The following is a 20,105-nucleotide window of genomic DNA, read 5'->3' on the forward strand; positions in this document are numbered from 1 at the left end:
ATGGACAGAGGACCCTGGCAGGCTACAGTCTGGGTTGTAAAAGATTTGGACATGACATAGCCACTAAACAACTGCAGAATGGAAGTAAAGCTTATACAAAAGATGAGTAGTGGAGTAGGGAGGGGTCTCAGTTGGCTGAGACCCCTGCATAATGCTGAAGTACTTCAATCTAAAGGATAAAATAGTCTGCTCATTAGCAAAGGGAAGAACTTAGTCTTATCTGGCTTGGTCTTGGGTACTGGATGGGAGGAAAAAGTATCCTCTGATAATTCATAACCACAGGTCTGCCCACATGGAGGTTTAAGGTTTGATTTATTTTATTACCTGCATGGTCTAAGGAACCTCTAGCAGAAAAATGAACAAAGTAGTTGTAGATAGGTGATGTGTTCTGGTGTCTGGTAAAAACAAACTCAGATCTCCAGAGAAATATCTCAATCAACCCAGGTTCCATATTTAAGAAATGCTGTGCATGAGATAATAATGAAAACCAACAAAGAGCAAAATTACAGCCACAAAGGGCCACAGGTGTTGGAATTATTAGATACTGTTGGAGAAGTAAAAACCTTACTGAAAAAGAGAGACCTCACATCACTATGGAAAGAAAGCAAACACATTTCTTACTGAATAAGCACAATATAAAATAGCTGTATATAGGTAATCTAGAAGAAACTACCAAATCAAAGTAAGACCTCACACAATTTATACAGCTAAACTAATTATAATGCTTTTATCTCATGCTGCTTTTAGCTAGCATATAAGATGAGGCTTTAGGGTCAGTAGTGCCCTGTTTTCCATTTGGCAGCATCATTGTCACGTTATTTGGATTAACGGTCCCCTGTTTTCCACAGGAGGACTTGACATCACCGTTTGTGGCCAGATCCTTCTTAGTTAAGTTTTTATTTTTTCACATTATTTCGCCCTAAGTTCACTTGGGAATTTGTGGTAGCCATTTGTTTAATGAGTTGTCCTCATCCAAAAGAAAAATAAAACTTACTTTCCTGAGAAGTAAATGGTTACACCTGCATTAAGCTCCCAAGGTGAAGCTCTATCTACCGAGGTGTTTACATTTTTTGAGAGACCTATTTACATTCCAAATGGTTAGTGTGAGGATTTAGGTGGTTTAGATTTTCTTCCTTCCTCTTAGAAGATGGGAGAGAGGGGAAAGGTCTCTTTTTCCATTATGTGTTAGTCACTTCAGTTGTGTCCGATTCTCGGGACCTTGGACTGTAGCCTGCCAGGCACAGTCCATGGAATTCTCCAGGCAAGAATACAGAAATGGGTTGCCATTTCCTTCTCCACTTTTTCCTTTGTAAACAGAGAAAATAAATTTTATTTACCTTTACAATGTATAATGTGAAATGATATTTGAAAACATTTAGATAAAGAAGGAAACAAAAACATGTGCAACAAACAAGGGATTATCAGAAATAATGTGGCAGATTTTAAAAAGACAAAAATAATTTCTGTAAATAAAAGTTAAAGTCACTGAAATAAACTTCATATATAGGGTGAGCTTTATACAAAATTCAAGGAGAAGAAAGACTAAGCCATAGCTATAACTAAAGGAAAGCATAATGCCTACTGTGATTCTGAGAGTACAGGCTGGGAAATGGAATGAGGAGGAACATAGCATGTGAGTTCTTGATATTTTGGTGACTGGATTATAGATTAATTGATTTTTAAAAATATATAAAATAAGTATGTGGGCTTCCCCAGTGCCTCAGTGGTAAAGAATCCGTCTGCAATGCAGGAGATGCAGGAAACTTGGGTTTGATCCTTGGGTCTGGAAGATCCCCTGGAGGAGGGCATAGCAACCCATTCCAGTATTTGTGCTTGAAAAATCCCACGGACAGCCTGGCAGGCTTCAGTCCATGGGGTTGCAAAGAGTCACACATGACTGAAGCGACTAAGCGCACACACACACACACACACAATAAGTAAATATGGCCAATCGTCCTGCATTAAAGACTCAAAAGATGGGCCACAAAGCACATTTTAAAAGCAGGTTTAAAGAAAAGGTACAAATGAAAGAATTAATGAAATGGAAGGTAAATACAAAGTAATTACTAAATGTAATTTAGAGAACAAATGGTAGAATATATAAAAGAGAAATTAGAGAAGTTAAGACATAAGAAAAAAAAAAGACATAAGAAAGATAGTATAAGGAGGTCTATTTAGAGTTTCAGAAGACTAAAATAGAGAAAATTAGGGAGAGGCCTGTGTTTGAAAATATAAATCTGGGAATTTTCCAAAACTGATGTAAGACATGAGTCTCAGATTCAGAAAGCACATGAATGCAAACAGGATAAACAAAATCAGCATTAAGACCTGGTGATGGAACATCAGAACTTTCTAGACAAAAAGAAGTATTTAAAATAGATGTAAAAGAGAGATTATCTACTTAAGAAAATTACAAATAGATATATATCACATCTCTCAATAGCAACAGTGGAAACCAGAAGTCAGTAGAGTAACTGAAGAGCAAACTCTTAGAGTCACTGTCCAATCCCGCCCACCCCACCCCCCCTTACACCCCGACTTCTTTGCCTTGTTGTTCAGTTGCTAAGTCATGTCTGACTCTTCGTGATCCCATGGACTGTATAGCCCACCAGGCTCCTCAGTCCATGAGATTTACCAGGCAAGAATACTGGAGTGGGGTCCCCTTTCCTTCTCCAGGGGCTCTTCCCGGATTAGGGATCAAACCTGCATTGGCAAATGGATTCTTTATCACTGAGCCACCAGGGAAGCCCATCCCCCTCACCTTCGGCATACCCCAATATGTTTACATGTCAGAAGATATGGAGAATCTTGTGATTAAGTCATGTGATTGACTTTCTTGCCCCCAGTTTTCCCCAACGTTATTTTACCATGTGACTTTTTGCTTCCCACAATACCTAATTTAATGAATATAACTAGTGCTACAGAATAAAATTTGGAAAAAATTCCATTCCATAATTTTAGCCCAGAATAGTTTTAAAGAGGGTGTAACCAAATGACATATTGGTCATGAAACAAAAACAAATATTAAATCTCAAAAATACACTCAGAAATTCCTCATGAACTTTCCATGGTAAACTGTCTAAAACATAGCTCTTGGCATATTATCAATAAATGAGTTTATTCCATTTAGCAGTCATATAAACTCTTGGTGGACACCTTCTAAAATCATATTTGGCTTTAGAATAATAGATATCAAGCCATCTGCTGTGGTCTGAATGTTTGTATCCCCCTCCCTGAAAATTTATATATTGAAATCCTAACCCCCAAGCTTATTAGGAGGTGGGAGTCTTTGGCATGTGATTAGTTTCTGCCTGCAATACAGGAGACCCCAGTTTGACTCCTGGGTTGGAAAGATACAATTGAGAAGGGATAGGCTACCCACTCCAGTATTTTTGGTCTTCCCTGGTGGCTCAGTTGGTAAAGAATCTGCCTGCAATGCAGAAGACCTGGGTTGGGAAGATCCCCTGGAGAAGGGAAAGGCTACCCATTCCAGTTCTGGCCTGGAGAATTCCACAGACTGTATAGACCACGGGGTCACAAACAGTCGGATACGACTCAGCAACTTTCACTTTAGTTCATGAAGGCAGAACCTTCATGAATGGGGTTAGTGCCCTCAAAAGAAGCCCAGAGAGATAGATCCCTTGCTTCTTTTATCAAGTGAGGTTGTGGTGAGAAGATGGCGGTCAGTGAGGAAGCAGAGCCTCACGGGACACCAAACCTGCCAGCGCCGTGACCTGGACTTCCCCGCCTCCAGAACCGTGAGAATGATGTTTGTTGTTTACATAAGCCACCGAGTTCGTGGTATGTTGTCATAGCAGCCCAAACAGACTAAGACACCATCCTTTCTTGCCATAGAGTTCATCAGTTACTAATTAAAACCATTTCTAGATCTTTGCAATAAAATCATTTTTTCTTCATAAAAGAAATGGTTATGTTTCTCTATCAGAAGGTGAAAGGAAAAGAAACATCCAACTTAGAATGTGTGCGCATGCAGAGCATTTTGAGTTTTGTCTTTTCCACTAACTTATTTTGTCCACGTGTTTACACAAAGGAACAGGGCCCACGTATTTATTAAGGTAATGTAGTTTGTAGAGCTGTCAGTCCCTCAGTTAACTGGGCTTTTGAATTTTGTCTTTGTACCTAGTTGTCATTTTATACAAACATTTACCTACAGGGACAGTGTCCATATATTTATTTTATTAAGGTACTACTGTAGTTTGTATAGACGTTTGTCGATTATCGGGAATTTGAGTTTTTTTCAAATATTTTTTGTAAAATTTTGTCATACACATTGTTTATTATGATTTTGGAAATATTCCTTGACATATAATTTGAAAATGAGATTAAAGACTATAAATTTTTCTGGTTCTATTTTATTGTCAAATTGTTAAACTTTTGAAGAAGGCAGAACATCACCTTTTCTGGGTTCTTCTGATCAGACCCTAACTTAAATACCTGAAAACATAAACCTCATTAACAAGTTCATTATGGCTTCTCCAAAAAACAGAATCCAGCAATGAGGAAGAAATTGTTATATTTTTTCTTTTCTTGCTAGAAGCTGGGTTTTGAAGGGAAGGATGAATAGCTCAATTATAGAAATAATAGGAATTATGGCCATAGAATTGGTGTTTCTTCCCCGAGTGCTCTTTATCCCTGAGGTCTTTATAGTCTTCGAGAACTGATTTATGGAAACGTTTTTGTGCACCAGTTTTTGAAAAAGCGTTCTTAAGCTCCAGCAGGTCCGTTTGAGGTTTGGCCACTCCAGCTCTAGGAATCCAACCCAGGATAGGTTTTGTTTCTTCATCATCCTCCATATTCAAGGTCAACTGTTCTGGCTTACTTAAAAAGTGTTCAAAATCAAAAGTTTTCAGGTCTGGTTTACTTTGTAAAATACCAGGCTTACTAAGGCTAACAGGATTTTGATACACATTATACTGATTTAAATGTTCATAGGGAATGTAATGATCTGGGTTACAGTAAGGTATAAGTTGGGGTTTTAATGACAGCTGTCTCCAGTACAAATCTTCTGTCTTTTTAGTATCTGTGATTTTTGGAAATGGTTTTATGTCGTAAGTATTAGCCAGATCTTTTGTTGGGTAACAGGATGGGAGTGCATAGGTAGATAGCAAGCTTTGTTCTTCCTTAATCTTTTCTTCAATCTCCTGGTTTTTGTGTGTCACATCTGCAGGTATGTTATCACTCAGAGCCATCATTTCTGTAGAACTGGGCACAAAGGTATGAAAAGTACACAGAACTCTAGGGGTACAGTCTGGACAGGAAGATGGTCTTTGCTCAAGAATAGCCTCCAGAGGACGTTGGTTCTGAATCAGTCGGGCAATTCGTCCTTCCAAGGGTCTGGTGGGCTTTAAGGCAGGATGGAATTTTTCTTGCTGTGGTAGTAGGATAAAAAAGAGAAAATGAACTAATTAATAGATCTAGCATTGTCAGGATATTGCCACAAATGGCAGGTCAAAACCCATACCCATTTTCACTATCTGAGCAAACACAGGATGGGTTGGAGTAAACACTGCAATGTTTACTGATATTTATTTAAAGACATTGAAATTTGGGTCCTAATAAACACGTTTTTATAAGGAAAGGCCACATTTTTACTTGGCTATAGAGAAATTTTTCCATGTAGGAACTCTTTGCTTTCAGACTTTCCAAGATATAAAAGAACTTATTGGAATGAAACAGGTCATATTTTATGATGATGTCTGTCACCAACACAGATGATGTTAATTAAAATTTACATGCAATTATCTAAATCTCAGCCAAAGCCTTCTTTATTAGACTCAGGCAAGGGTTTTTAAACCTTGGTTGGTTGACTCAGAATCAGCTTTTGAATTAGCAGAAAATAAGATTCCCAAGCTTGGTCCTCTGAGATTGTGATGCAGAGGGTCTGCAGTAGGGCTTAGGAATCTGTTCTCTTAATAAGCATCTCGAGTGATGCTAAGGCCAGTGATATCCTATGCTTGGAGAAACACTGGTCTGACAGGGGTTTGTCATAGCTGTGCTTCTTTTTTGAGATGTTTGACAGATATTGTGAACTTAATCATGTCTGGAAACTGCAAAAGCAATGAGTATGTTGAAGGGGTTATTAATAGATATATGACTGGGGGGAGGGATGAGGAAGAGGGAGGAGTTGACTTGGAAGGGGCATGAAGGGACTTTCTGGGAGGATGGTAATGTTGAATATATTGATAGAGGTTTGGGTTACAAAGGTGTATGCATTTGTCAAAACTTATGGACTGTACACTTAAGGATTGTGTAATTGTAATGAATGTATGTGAAGTGAAGTGAAAGTCACTGAGTTGTGTCCGACCCTTTGCTGCGGGGAGCGAGCTCCGCCCCTGGCAAAGGTCATGAGGAAGGAGGCTTGGCATACGCAAAGGCGGGATCAAGCCTCAGGAGTCTCCCTGGAAATTCTCGAGCAATCTACCCCCAAAACCAGAGTCTGCCTACTTTCTGCTTTGTGCTTTCACCTACACCTCTGACTTTACGGGGGCTGTCCCCACTACCTCTCTCTGAATTTTTGGAGGGTGGCTCCTGACCAACCACCTTTAGAGAAAATAAGTTTTCTGAAGAAAAGGTCTTAAATGTTAACAGGCCTCCGGCCAGAAGATGATGCAAATCACCTAAGCTTTTGCATATGATAAGTTTGCAGGAAGAAAGCCTGGTTTGCTGCAAGACTCTACCCCTTCCCCATTATCCTCTATGCATAACTTAAGGTATAAAAACTACTTTGAAAAATAAAGTGGGGCCTTGTTCACCTAAACTTGGTCTCACCATGTTGTTCTTTTTCTTCTACCTTCTGGCTGAATTCTTCAGCCTCTTTTCTCCACTGAATTTCCTCACTGAGCTATCCTCATTCTATTACTCTTTATATCCTTAATTAACATTTAATTATACTGTTATCAACAAATTTGTTATTTCCTTTAACTAATCAGGCTTGAGTAGATACTATGAAAACAAGAAAAAAATTCCTTTGAAATACACTGTTAAATTTATCATAAACAAAAAAGTATATATCTTACTTTGATGGTATCCTTATATGTGAGAAGCAGCCTTTATACCTTTACTTTATTCTACAACAAAATATTTCATACACATATTTATCACCAGTAAAACATGCTTTCTCAGACTCTATTATTTATATTTTAATTAGAAACAAGCAAGAGTCACTTAAACTTTCTTTTAAACTTCCAACTATTTAAGACATATTTTATCTTGTTATTAATAAAAAATTTAGGTGTTATTTACTTGTATGATAATTTTGCATATAATATACTTGACAAACATCCTTTGTATAACTGTACATGTATTTCCTTGTAAAAATGATAAAGCTGCTTCCTGAGGGACTGGACTCTACGGGCTTAAATCTGGAAATCTGGACGGCTGTTGAACACACCTGACAACGTCACAGTATATGTATAGTCTTCTCTAGCCTTAGAGAATGTTTGTTACAGGTAAAACATAGAGAAAATTAAAAACCTTTTAGTGAATTATAAGGCACAGTCTGTGGGACTACTTCTAGTGTTATGATTTATTATATCACCCTGAGAAATACTGAAGGTATATAAAATAAATTTGATCATTCAGTCTAAAAAGAGTTCATGTTGAAATACCTTAACATTGTTTCTTAGGTGTCTTTCCAGAACCTACATCTTTGGAAATATTAATCTTGTTTAAAAAACTGAGTTTTAGAGGATAAAATTTAGGTCCAAATAAAACATAAATGTATCCTATTAGATCATTTTATTTCACTTGCATAATTAAGCTAAGAAATTATAACTTCTATCACTAAAGGGCTTGGTCATTTCTTTTAGGACATTTCACATAATCAATTAAGAAATCTCTTGTTATTTGCAGAGAATTTATTGGCTTTTGTTTGTAATTCAGCCAACTCTCAATGATTGTGGATATCAGGAGGAAGCCTTTATCTCTTCAGCAGCAGTGAAAATGTACAAGATATAAAATATGCAGATTCACAGAATTTATTAAGAACCACATTTATTACTAGGTAAATGTTCATAAACCAATTCCTTTGTAAATTTTAGCAACAGTAGCATAGTAGAAAATCTGTAAAACAAAATAAAACAAAAATAACCCAGTACTGTGATGAAGAAAGGACTTGCCAGCTAGTGCTAGTGGTAAAGAACCTGCCTGTCAGTGCAGGAGACATAATTAGACATGGGTTTGATTCCTGGGTCTGGAAGTCCCCTGAAAGAGGGCACGGCAACCCATTCCAGTATTCCTGCCTGGAGAATCCCATAGACAGAGGAGCCTGGCAGGCTGCAGTCCACAGGGCCGCAAAAAGTCCGACACAAATGAAGTGATGTAGCATGCACCCATGTGATGAAGATAAGAAAACCTGCTTGTTCTTCAAAACAGTGGACAGGTTCGAATCAATTCAGAATTAACTTCTGAACTGAGTTAAATTTTCCCTTTGCTGGCTTGGTCACTAATATTCAGGAAGCAAATAAAAAGTGAGTAAAGCAAGGAGCCCAGAACCTAGATGTGTGCGTGCATGTGTACTCAGACACACCAGGCGCGTCTGACTCTTTGGGACCCTGTGGACTATAGCCTGTCAGGCTCCTTTTTTAATGGGATCCTCCAGGCAAGAATACTGGAGTGGGTTGCCATGACCTCCTCCAGGGGACCTTCCTAACACAGTGATTGCACCGGCGTCTCCTGCATTGCAGGTGGATTCTTTACCCCCTGAGCCACCTGGGAAGCCCCCAAATATAGACACTTTCCCCCTAAATAACTGAGAGTTGACTGCAATTACTTACAGGCTCTGGGTCAAATCCTATCTGTCCAGTTAACTCTGCTACCTCCTTTTCATGGTAATCATCCAGTTCAAGGGGATTCATGGGCCCCAGACCTTAATGGAAACATCACATCTTATTATTTTGTTAAAGTAAATGAAGAATGCTATGTAAATTTAGACCTTTTCATAGAAACACTTACCTGTTCCCCTTAGTAATATAATTAGAAATGATAAAAAATGAAAACAAACTTAACTTTCCAATTACCCTCTAAGAGGAACTTACCACCCACCTTATTCCTATTGCTACTTAGATTAAGAAAACGGGGAAATATTAGAAGATAAAGCTGTAATAGCACTTGTTAAATATTCTAAGTTTGTTCTTTTTACTCATTAAAGTGAACTCATACCTGTAAAATCATGATTATATGAAGTGATCCAGTGGGACTTCTCGAGATTTCTTTGTATGTTGACTTCTTTTAGAGAAGTAATAGGGTCCCATGAATTTAAAGAAGTGTTAGGAGCGAAGGTTTTAGGTGGTTTTGGGTAGAACACTGGCTTGTTTTTCTCAACACATTTAGGAAGCTAGAATATGAGTATAAAAGGTCATTGCTGTTAGAAAAGATCATAATATTTTTCCTTCATTAATTACTAAAATTCTGCAACTGTAACCTAAACTGTATTTAGAGTTAAACACAGTATTTTTATCAAAGGAGGTCTTTTTGAAAATTCCTTTACTTTAGCAGGGCGTCTGAAAGTATACTTTGGAGAAATGCAATGAAATTTTATTAGAGAAATAAAGGACTCTGAGGTACAGCCAAAATTGTGTGCCTCCTACTTCTCCTTCCCTGCCTAAAATGACACCATATGATATCATTTATGAATTTCTGATGAAGGCTAACTCACTGAAATTCAAATAAAAATTTCATTCTGTAGACATAACTGCTTTACAAATAGAGTTTTATATTTTCAAAAGGAGGAATGCACATAAAAGTGAATGAATGGGTTTCACTGTAGTCTTTTTGTTTACTTAGAAATTCACTTTTTCTCAGATTGATGATTCTCAATACATATTTACAGAGCACCTACATGTGTAAGGTAGTGGCAGACACACGGATGGATCAGAAACAAATCTTGTCATCGAGGAGTATACTGGCTAGAAGGGGAGATAAGGCGTGAACATAAATGACTATAAGATGGACACTAACTCTTTGCTACAGGAGAAGTTAAGACAAAATAATTTGGAAGTTCAGAGGAGGGAGAAATTGATTCCAGCCGAGTAGGGAAGTGGTGCTGGAAGCACAGGGTGGGAGGCGACAAGAGAGCATGTTAGGTGACACCGCAGAAACTAGGGCTTGAGTGGCATGCAGAGACGGAGAGGCTAAAGGAACTGCAAGAGCAGAGATGGGGTGGTCGGGGGAAGTATGGAATAAATAATTCTTGAACCTTGCGAACTTGTCCTTACAGCCAGGCCCACCCTTAACACTTGCAGGTCCTGGGATTTTAGTACAATGAGAGCCCACATTCCATTAGTCTAAATAGTTCAATTTGTAAATCAAGCAAATAAACTGGCAAGTAAGTTATGTTTCATTCTCCTACCTTGATAAGATACTTTCATAACAACCTGGAAGACCAGGTTCAAATTTAGACTTCTTAGACTATTCCAAGTCTTCTTAGGCTGTCCCAAGTATTGCACTGGGACATGGTGGTTCAGAAAGAGCCAACTGCTAGCCCCGGCCCCTGACTGCTTTCGTACCTCACCTTCTTACCCCCACTTCCATCCCAAACTATGGTGCCTTTTATATGAGGGTACCTATCCCTTAAGTTCAAGTTCCATATACCTATTACCGCCCCTTCCAGCACACAGCCACCTCTTGGCCACCCATCTGGCCTAGAGGGATATACTAGCTTGGCAGCACTGTCAACCCCTGGGAGGATGGACCTGGGGAAGAGACCCCATAAAGGCCCTGAAACTGGGTTCAAAGCCACTTGTCAGGGAATGTGCAGTCCAGCATCAATCTGGGGCAAGAGACTGGGGAGCACAGGTTCAGATGGACACACTCTCTTGTTCTCATAAACTTTCTGCCCTACAAGGAGGGGCACAGTTAGCCAGAGCTGGGCCTTATAAAGCACGGGCATTCTAAAGTTCCTGGGCCTAAGGGCTGCTGCTCACCGCAACCCTGTGAGGTTGGAGGGAACCCCATTTCCTCACCGCAACCCTGTGAGGTTGGAGGGAACCCCATTTCCATACCTAAAGTAGTCATGATAAAAGTCACTTGGTAAAAATCTGTCTCAAGAAGTATTAAATAACCAGCTCTATAAACCTTTCACGATTATGTGGCCTGCTTATCCAGGGCTAAATAAAGCCCTCTTTATTTCTTTATCATGAGTTTCAAAGTTCAAATATTGTTCTGAGGGGCAAGATTAATTCTGTGTTTTAATCTGACCCAAAGAATTGATGCTTTTGAACTGTGGTGCTGGAGAAGACTCTTGAGAGTCCCTTGGACTGCAAGGAGATCAAACCAATCAATCCTAAAGGATATCAACCCCAAATACTAACTGGAAGAACTGATGCTGAAGCTGAAGCTTCAATACTTTGGCCACCTGATGTGAAGAGCCAACTCTTTGGAAAAGACTCTGATGCTGGGAAAGACTGATGGCAGGAGGAGAAGGGGACAACAGAGGATGAGATAGTTGGATGGCATCACCGACTCAATGGACATGAGTTTGAGCAAGCTCCAGGAGAGAGTGAAGGACAAGGAAGTCTTCAGTTCATAGGGAGCTACAGTTCATGGGGTTGCAAAGAGTTGGACATGACTTAGTGACTGAAGAACAACAATTTGGTCTATCTAACAGCAGGGATCTACTGAAATGCAATCACAGGCACAGAGGAAGAAAATAGGGAATGTTAAATTTTATTGTAGCCTGAGTTATCTTGGGAAGAGTTTAAAGGGTCAGGAAACTTTTGAGAGTGGAGAGTTAGCCAGTTTTTAGTGTGTTAGGTAATGGAATACTGCCAGGACAGTGAGAGAGGGATTGCTGGGGATCATTCACTCAGTAGGTTTTCATTGGTTGAATATGGGGGCTTCCCGGTGGCTTAGATGGTAAAGAATCTGCCTGCATTGCAGGCAGATCAACCTGTAGACCCAGGTTCAATCCCTGGGTCAAGAAGATCCCATGGAGAAGGGAATGGCTACCCACACCAGTATTCTTGCCTGGAGAATTCCATGGACAAAGGAGCCTGGTGGGCTGTCACAGAGTTGGATGCTACTGAGTGACTGTCATTTTCACTTTAGGTTGAATATACTATTCACAGGGGAAAGTTAGGATCTAATATGGAAGGTAAGTACAGAATAGAAAGGAATTCCAACTTCTGAGATGTTAACATCTCAGTACAACGGAGTATGTTAGTTGTTTCAGTTCAGTTCAGTCACTCAGTTGTGTCCGACTCTTTGCCATCCCATGAACCGCAGCATGCCAGGCCTCCCTGTCCATCACCAACTGCCGGAGTCTATCCAAACCCATGTCCATTGAGTCGGTGATGCCATCCAACCATCTCATCCTCTGTCGTCCCCTTCTCCTCCTGCTCTCAATCTTTCCCAGCATCAGGGTCTTTTCAGATGAGTCAGCTCTTCGCATCAGGTGGCCAAAGTATTGGAGTTTCAGCTTCAACGTCAGTCCTTCCAATGAACACCCAGGACTGATCTCCTTTAGGATGGACTGGTTGGATCTCCTTGCAGTCCAAGGGACTCTCAAGAGTCTTCTCCAACACCACACTTCAAAAGCATCAATTCCTCAGCACTCAGCTTTCTTTATAGTCCAACTCTCACATCCATACATGACTTCTGGAAAAACCATAGCCTTGTTAGTTGTTTAGAATTTGGAATACATTCTCAGAGGAGGAGTGCTATATAAATGGTTGTTACATTCCCAGCAGAGCTTATAAAAATCTATGAAACTTGTAAGTTATTTAATAAACATTTACTGAATACCTGATACAAGCAAAACTATGTGCCAGCTTTTAAGTGCCCTGGGCTAGGCACCAAAAACTCCATAAATTGCCATAAAATAACAGGAATTAATACAGTCATAACATGTTAAAACAAAGCACTAAATATAATGTGTTGTTTTAGTCTTGAGTGGTGGGGCTTACTAAGGTTTAATGGAGAGAAGAGGTCTATTATGGAGACCACTTTGCTCTTTGGAGAGACATTAACATTGGGGACACACTGGATCTTTATTGGATCATATTTCATGTCATTGTGTCAGCACTGTTTTTACATTAAGAAGCCATGATTAGGAACTTTGTCATTGGCATATGAAATAAATAGAGGAGGGAGAGCAAATAAGAGAGTGGCAGAGATACGTTTCTTTGATATCTAGTTAGGACTTTGGAACAGAGAAAGTTGAAGGCATAAGAGGATGCATGGTAGGAGGAAGGCTGCCTGGCACAGAATGGAGGAAAAGCAAAGGCGGCAAGACGGTGAACAGAGAGCATGCCCATGAGACGACACATGGCAGATACAGCAGGAACTAGAACACAGTTTTCCTAATTTGGTTTACTCTCTGCTATGCAACAGAAACAATGAGGGTTGAGCTGAGCCTTGAAGAAAGAGCAAGTCTGAGATGAGAGAAGAGAGCATTTCAGGAAGAGGAAGTGGCCATGAACCCGCTCAGGGACCAGCGAACAGAGCCAGGCTGTGAGAAGGAAGAGAGGCGGGAAGGCCAGAACCAAAGGGTCATTGTAGCTCATTTAAAGCACTGGAATTCACACTTAGGTAAAGGGGTGCTAATCAAGATTGCCAAGGGGGGTGACACGAGTTACAGCAGTATTTTAATCAGCAGGTAGAAATGAGAGGAATTGAAAGAAGAACCTCTCATATTTCTAGGTTACTTTGATATAGATTTTGCTTGAAAGAATAAAAGTCATCTAGTCAGATAGATGATTATTTAAGGATTTTTCCTGACATATAACTTTACAAAAAACAAACAGATGCTTCATAGATGACTGTATGACATTGCAATGACCACACTCTGGCCTGCCACAGTAGTCTTTCCCAGAGAAATTCAAATGTTTCTAGGTTTCCATCATTATTTCTTGCCTCCTTCACAGACTATTAGATGCAAGGACATAATATATGGAAAACACTTGGTATTGCCTCTCACAAACTAACTGGCCAGTGAATGTCAGCTATTATTATTTTCAAATATATATTTTCCTTCAGGATTTAAAAGTGTTCTCTTTTTATTATGTGGAGTCATGGTAGAGAGGTTAAGAACAGAGACTAGAGTCTCATGAGCCTGAGTTCTATGATTGTGAGATAGCTACCAACTCCCTGAGCCTCAGTGTCCTCATTTATAAAATGGGAGTGATCATACTAACCTTTTGAGTGTATTGTGAGGGCCAAATGACACTCTATATATAAAGAAGTTAGGGTGTAGCAATTTCTTAATATATGGTGGCTACTGTTTTATTTTATTTTTGATTCTGCACAAAGGTACTACTGTAATTGGCACATTAAATTGCAAATCTTTCTGTAAACCTCCCATTTACTCTATGTATATTCGAAGTTACTTGATATGTTATGAATCATAAGAACAGAGTTGTAGAGACAGTGAATGATCCACAGTCCTCGTTTACTTCATTTTGTGGGGAACTTTTTGTAAATATGGAAATGTTACATAAAATCAGTTAAGGAAACAAACAATAAATATGAATCATGGCCAAAATCTCAATGTTTCTATCTGTATAGAAGATAAAAGTAATCTATCTTTTGGATTTTTATAAACACAGAATGCAAAAGCATCTTTTACTTTGTTTTAAACAAACTTTTAAATTTTTAAACACACTTTTAAAAAGATACTTACGTCAAAATACACACGCTGACCCGGCCAAACCAATGCTTTCTTCTTGGAATCCATTGGAAAATCAAGCAGTTCATATCTGTAAGGGTTACCTGAAATTTTCCAGAAAAGCAGCCTTTTAATTAATAGGATTTTGGGTGCCATAAATACAAACAAGATAATAGGAGGTAGAGAGGAATTCGGGCACACATTTGAGCTTTATAGTTATAGCTCTTTTTGAACTCTTGCCCTTAGTAAACAGCATGTGGGCCACACAGAGCAAGAATGAGTCTCTAAGCCTGGTGCCTTCAGCAGATTGAGGGGGCAGCAGTACTGCTCCGTTCTTGTTTTTTTAAAAAAAGGTGATTTAAGCAAATCATAGGTAAAGGGATTCTTAGGTAAATCATAAATCTCTTTCTAGATACTCTTTTTGGTCTCTGAAGGCTCAGCAAATACATTTCTCTACCACCTGTTTTAGGTTTTCTCTGTTTAAATATCAAGAAATGGAGTTAGGATGTGCTTACCAAAAGAAGTATTTAAACAGAACATTTAAAGAATACAGCTTTTTAGGTATTGGTGGTAGCTGGAGAAGCTTTACCAAATACAGCCTGGCTTCCTCTGGTCCTATGATAAACTCCACATTAAAGCATGCTCTGAATACCCATCGCTATATGTAATAAGAACAAAGGCTGGCATTTATTGAACATTTATTAAAATGTTAGTATTATACTGCTAGTATTGTACTGAGTGCTATGAGGGAGGTACTATTATTTCTACTTTAACAAATGAGGAAATTGAGGCACAAGGAAAATAAGCAATTTTCCCAAGGTCACACAATGAATAAGTGCAAGAATTCAAATTTAGGCAATCTGGTTCTAGAGCCTTTCTCTTAACCTAGATTCTACTTATTTCTAGAAAAGAAGAGTTAAAATAAGTGGAAGAGTAGAAAACCCAATGTAGTACTAGTTCCTGGAAAGGTTTCATTTATTAGGGTTATTAGAATATATTCATCTTTTAAAATCCCCTAAAGATGACTAACTGGTCAAGGACAGGTAGATGCTTGAGACAGAAGATTAACGTGGTAACGTATTTCTTCAATCCCTGGTCTACAACTACACGGAAAAGTGTCTTTATAAATTCAACACATATTTGTGTGATTTCTTCCTAACTGTATGCACTTCATGTAATTTCAGAATTAACTAATTTCAGTTCAGTTCAGTCGCTCAGTCGTGTCCAACTCTTTGTGACCCCATGAACCGCAGCATGCCAGGTCTCCCTGTCCATCACCAACTCCTGGAGTTTACCCAAACTCATGTCCATTAAGTCGGTGATGACATCCAACCATCTTATCCTCTGTTGTCCCCTTCTCCTCCTGCCTTAAATCCCTCCCAGAATCAGGGTCTTTTCCAATGAGTCAGCTCTTTGCATTAGGTGGCCAAAGTATTGGATTTTCAGCTTCAACATCAGTCCTTCCGATGAACACCCAGGACTGATCTCCTTTAGGATGGACTGGCTGGATCTCCTTGCAGTCCAAGGGGCTCTCAAAAGTCTTCTCCAACACCACAGTTCAAAAGCATCAATTCTTTGGTGCTCAGCTTTCTTTATAGTCCAACTCTCACATTCATATGTGACTACTGGAAAAACCATAGCCTTGACTAGATGGACCTTTGTTGGCAAAGTAATGTCTCTGCTTTTTAATATGCTGTCTAGGTTAGTCATAACCTTCCTTCCAAGGAGTAAGCGTCTTTTAATTTCATGGCTGCAGTCACCATCTGCAGTGATTTTGGAGCCCCCCAAAATAAAGTCAGCTAATGTTTCCACTGTTGCTCTATCTATTTGTCATGAAGTGATGGGACCAGATGCCATGATCTTACTTTTCTGAGTGTTGAGCTTTAAGCCAACTCTTTCACTCTCCTCTTTCACTTTCATCAAGAGGCTCTTTAGTTCTTCTTCACTTTCTGCCATAAAGGTGGTGTCATCTGCATATCTGAGGTTATTGATATTTCTCCCAGCAATCTTGATTCCAGCTTGTGCTTCTTCCAGCCCAGCGTTTCTCATGATGTACTCTGCATATAAGTTAAATAAACATGGTGACAATATACAGCCTTGACGTACTCCTTTTCCTATCTGGAACCAGTCTGTTGTTCCATGTCCAGTTCTAACTGTTGCTTCCTGACCTGTATACAGGTTTCTCAAGAGGCAGGTCAGGTGGTCTGGTATTCCCATCTCTTTCAGAATTTTCCACAGTTTATTGTGATCCATACAGTCAAAGGCTTTGGCATAGTCAGTAAAGCAGAAAGAGATGTTTTTCTGGAACTCTCTTGCTTTTCCATGATCCAGCGGATGTTGGCAATTTGATCTCTGGTTCCTTTGCCTTTTCTAAAACCAGCTTGAATCTGGAAGTTCACGGTCCACGTGTTGTTGAAGCCTGGCTTGGAGAATTTTGAGCATTACTTTGCTAGCGTGTGAGATGAGTGCAATTGTGCGGTAGTTTGAGCATTCTTTGGCATTGCCTTTCTTAGGGATTGGAATGAAAACTGACCTTTTCCAGTCCTGTGGCCACTGCTGAGTTTTCCAAATTTGCTGGCACTTTCACAGCATCATCATTTAGGATTTGGAATAGCTCAACTGGAATTCCATCACCTCCACTAGCTTTGTTTGTAGTGATGCTTCCTAAGGCCCACTTGACTTCACATTTTAGGATGTCTGGCTCTACGTGAATGATCACACCATCATGATTATCTGGGTCATGAAGATCTTTTTTGTACAGTTCTTCTGTGTATTCTTGCCACCTCTTCTTAGTATCTTCTGCTTCTGTTAGGTCCATGGCATTTCTGTCCTGTATTGAGCCCATCTTCGCATGAAATGTAGGGATTGAAAAAATTAATTTACTTTGATAATTTACCTAATGAGATCATAAAAATTTCAACTGCTTAGATATCCTATACATATATACATACATGTATATATATATATGTATATAGATATATATCTATATATATTTGATATAGCTTTCACTACCTTTTATGGAATGATTCAGCATGCTATACACATACTAAAATCATTATATATAGCAAAGTATGTAATAAAAATAGTAGCTGTTAACACAATCTCTTTTATCTATGAAGTAGGCATGAATATTCCATTTTACAGATTGGGAAGTGGAGGCAGAGAAGTTAAGGAACTTTGCCATGGTCTGTGGTGAGTAAATGGCAGAGCCAGAATGCTACCCATGCAGTTGGACTCCCTAATCCATGCTCTTAAACACTCCACCATATCTTTCAAAATTTACTGCCTCCTAATACGATGCTGAGGTTGATATTGATCATGGCAGTATTCTCTTCTTATATAGGGTCCAAATATTCATGTAGAGGAACTGCATTATAGTGTAGTTCTTGGGTCTTACCAAAGTTCATTTAACAAATATTTACCTCTGTCTGCCATGTACCTCTTTTGTCATCTTCAGTTACTGGCCCTCTAGTATCTTGTCTTTCTCCATAGATTTATTCTCTGTTTTGAGGTGTCTAGTATGGGATAGAATTGATGGATAGTGTACGAGCTTACTATCCTCTTTAGTGAAACATATCTGGGAAGACCCTAAACTTTGCATCTGCGAAAAGACACTCCAGAGTGTTCAAAGGAATTGATTAAATTGATCTTATTATTTCCTGAGTCTTACTTTAATGATGATCTTTTCAGTTTTATCACAACAGCTACACGCATGTCTAGACTGAGCCTCTGAGCCAAATGTTGTCCTTTGTGCTGATCACTTGAGCTAGAATGAAATTTGTCAAAGCTAAACCATAGAGAGAATGGGAAGGAAATAAACATTGAAAATACAAGTAGAATACAAGCATCTAATTTTACATTTGGTTTCTGGTTATATCATAGAAGCTCTGTAAAGAAAAGTAAAGAGCATCTGCAGAGAATTTGATTTAGTCTGTAATGGGCTCCTTTGTTTAATTTTATTATTGAATAAACTTCAAATATAAAAAGAATGAATACTGTTCTGATTTGAAATCACGTTACCTCTTGTCTTCAAAACTGTTGTATCATAAGGCTTTGTTGGCACCGTGGGAGGGAATGGCTGTTGGGTTCGGGCTTTAATGCCAGTGTAGAGATCCTTGGGTGATGTCAAAGTCGGGAACATGGCTCCACGGGAGATGTGTGTATGGTAGGGGTGTTCAATTGGATACGGGGAGCAGATTTCCCTGAGATTTAGTTGAGAAAACAAAACAGAATAGAAAGAAGTGCAATGGAAAACACTTAATCATCCAATATTTATTGGGACTCCCTCCTTGTGGCGAGTACTGTTCTAATCCCTGGTGTATGACAGTGAGCCAAAGGCCCTATCCTCATGGAGTTAGCATTCTGGTGGAATAGATATCACAAAACATATGAAATTTTCTTAATTTTGCTAAATGAATAAAAAATATTATTTTAAGAATTAATCTCAAAAATATACAAGCAACTCTTGCAGCTCAATTCCAGAAAAATAAACAACCCAATCAAAAAATGGGCCAAAGAACTAAATAGACATTTCTCCAAAGAAGACATACAGATGGCTAACAAACACATGAAAAGATGCTCAACATCACTTATTATCAGAGAAATGCAAATCAAAACCACTATGAGGTACCATTTCATGCCAGTCAGATGGCTGTTATCCAAAAGTCTACAAGTAATAAATGCTGGAGAGGGTGTGGAGAAAAGGGAACCCTCTTACACTGTTGGTGGGAATGCAAACTAGTACAGCCACTATGGAGAACAGTGTAGAGAATACTTAAAAAACTGGAAATAGAACTGCCATACAACCCAGCAATCCCACTGCTGGGCATACACACTGAGGAAACCAGAATTGAAAGAGACACGTGTACCCCAATGTTCATTGCAGCACTGTTTATAATAGCCAGAACATGGAAGCAACCTAGATGTCCATCAGCAGACAAATGGACAAGAAAGCTGTGGTACATATACACAATGAAACATTCAGTTTAGTTCAGTTCAGTCACTCAGTCGTGTCCGACTCTGTGACCCCATGAATTGCAGCACGCCAGGCCTCCCTGTCCATCACCAACTCCCGGAGTTTACTCATACTCATGTCCATCGAGTTGGTGATGCCATCCAGTAATCTCATCCTCTGTTGTCCCCTTCTCCTCCTGCCCCCAATCCCTCCCAGCATCAGAGTCTTTTCCAATGAGTCAACTCTTCGCATGAGGTGGCCAAAGTATTGGAGTTACTCAGCCATTAAAAAGAATACATTTGAATCAGTTCTAATGAGATGGATGAAACTGGAGCCTATTATACAGAGGGAAGCAAGCCAGAAAGAAAAACACCAATACAGTATACTAACACATATATATGGAATTTAGAAAGATGGTAATGATAACCCTGTATGTGAGACAGCAAAAGAGACACAGATGTATAGAACAGTCTTTTGGACTCTGTGGGAGAGGGAGAGGGTGGGATGATTTGGGAGAATGGCATTGAA

At 39.2% G+C, this 20,105-nt stretch overlaps 1 protein-coding gene across 1 annotated transcript in view; it reads right to left on the reverse strand.

The window, feature by feature from the left end:
- Positions 1–645: 645 nt before the first annotated feature.
- Positions 646–20,105, reverse strand: part of SPMIP4 (sperm microtubule inner protein 4) — a 41,863-nt gene continuing 22,403 nt past the window's right edge. Inside the window, exons 5-9 of the mRNA XM_005902882.2 lie at positions 18,644–18,825; positions 14,639–14,727; positions 9,181–9,355; positions 8,796–8,887; positions 646–5,390 (exon numbers count right to left, since the gene is read on the reverse strand). Coding sequence (XP_005902944.2) covers positions 4,587–5,390; positions 8,796–8,887; positions 9,181–9,355; positions 14,639–14,727; positions 18,644–18,825 — 1,342 coding nt within the window. The 3' untranslated portion in view covers positions 646–4,586. The remainder of the gene's footprint in view (positions 5,391–8,795; positions 8,888–9,180; positions 9,356–14,638; positions 14,728–18,643; positions 18,826–20,105) is intronic.

This window comes from Bos mutus, chromosome 4 (assembly GCF_027580195.1).
Source record: "Bos mutus isolate GX-2022 chromosome 4, NWIPB_WYAK_1.1, whole genome shotgun sequence".
In the NCBI taxonomy this organism is placed as follows: Eukaryota; Metazoa; Chordata; class Mammalia; order Artiodactyla; family Bovidae; genus Bos; species Bos mutus.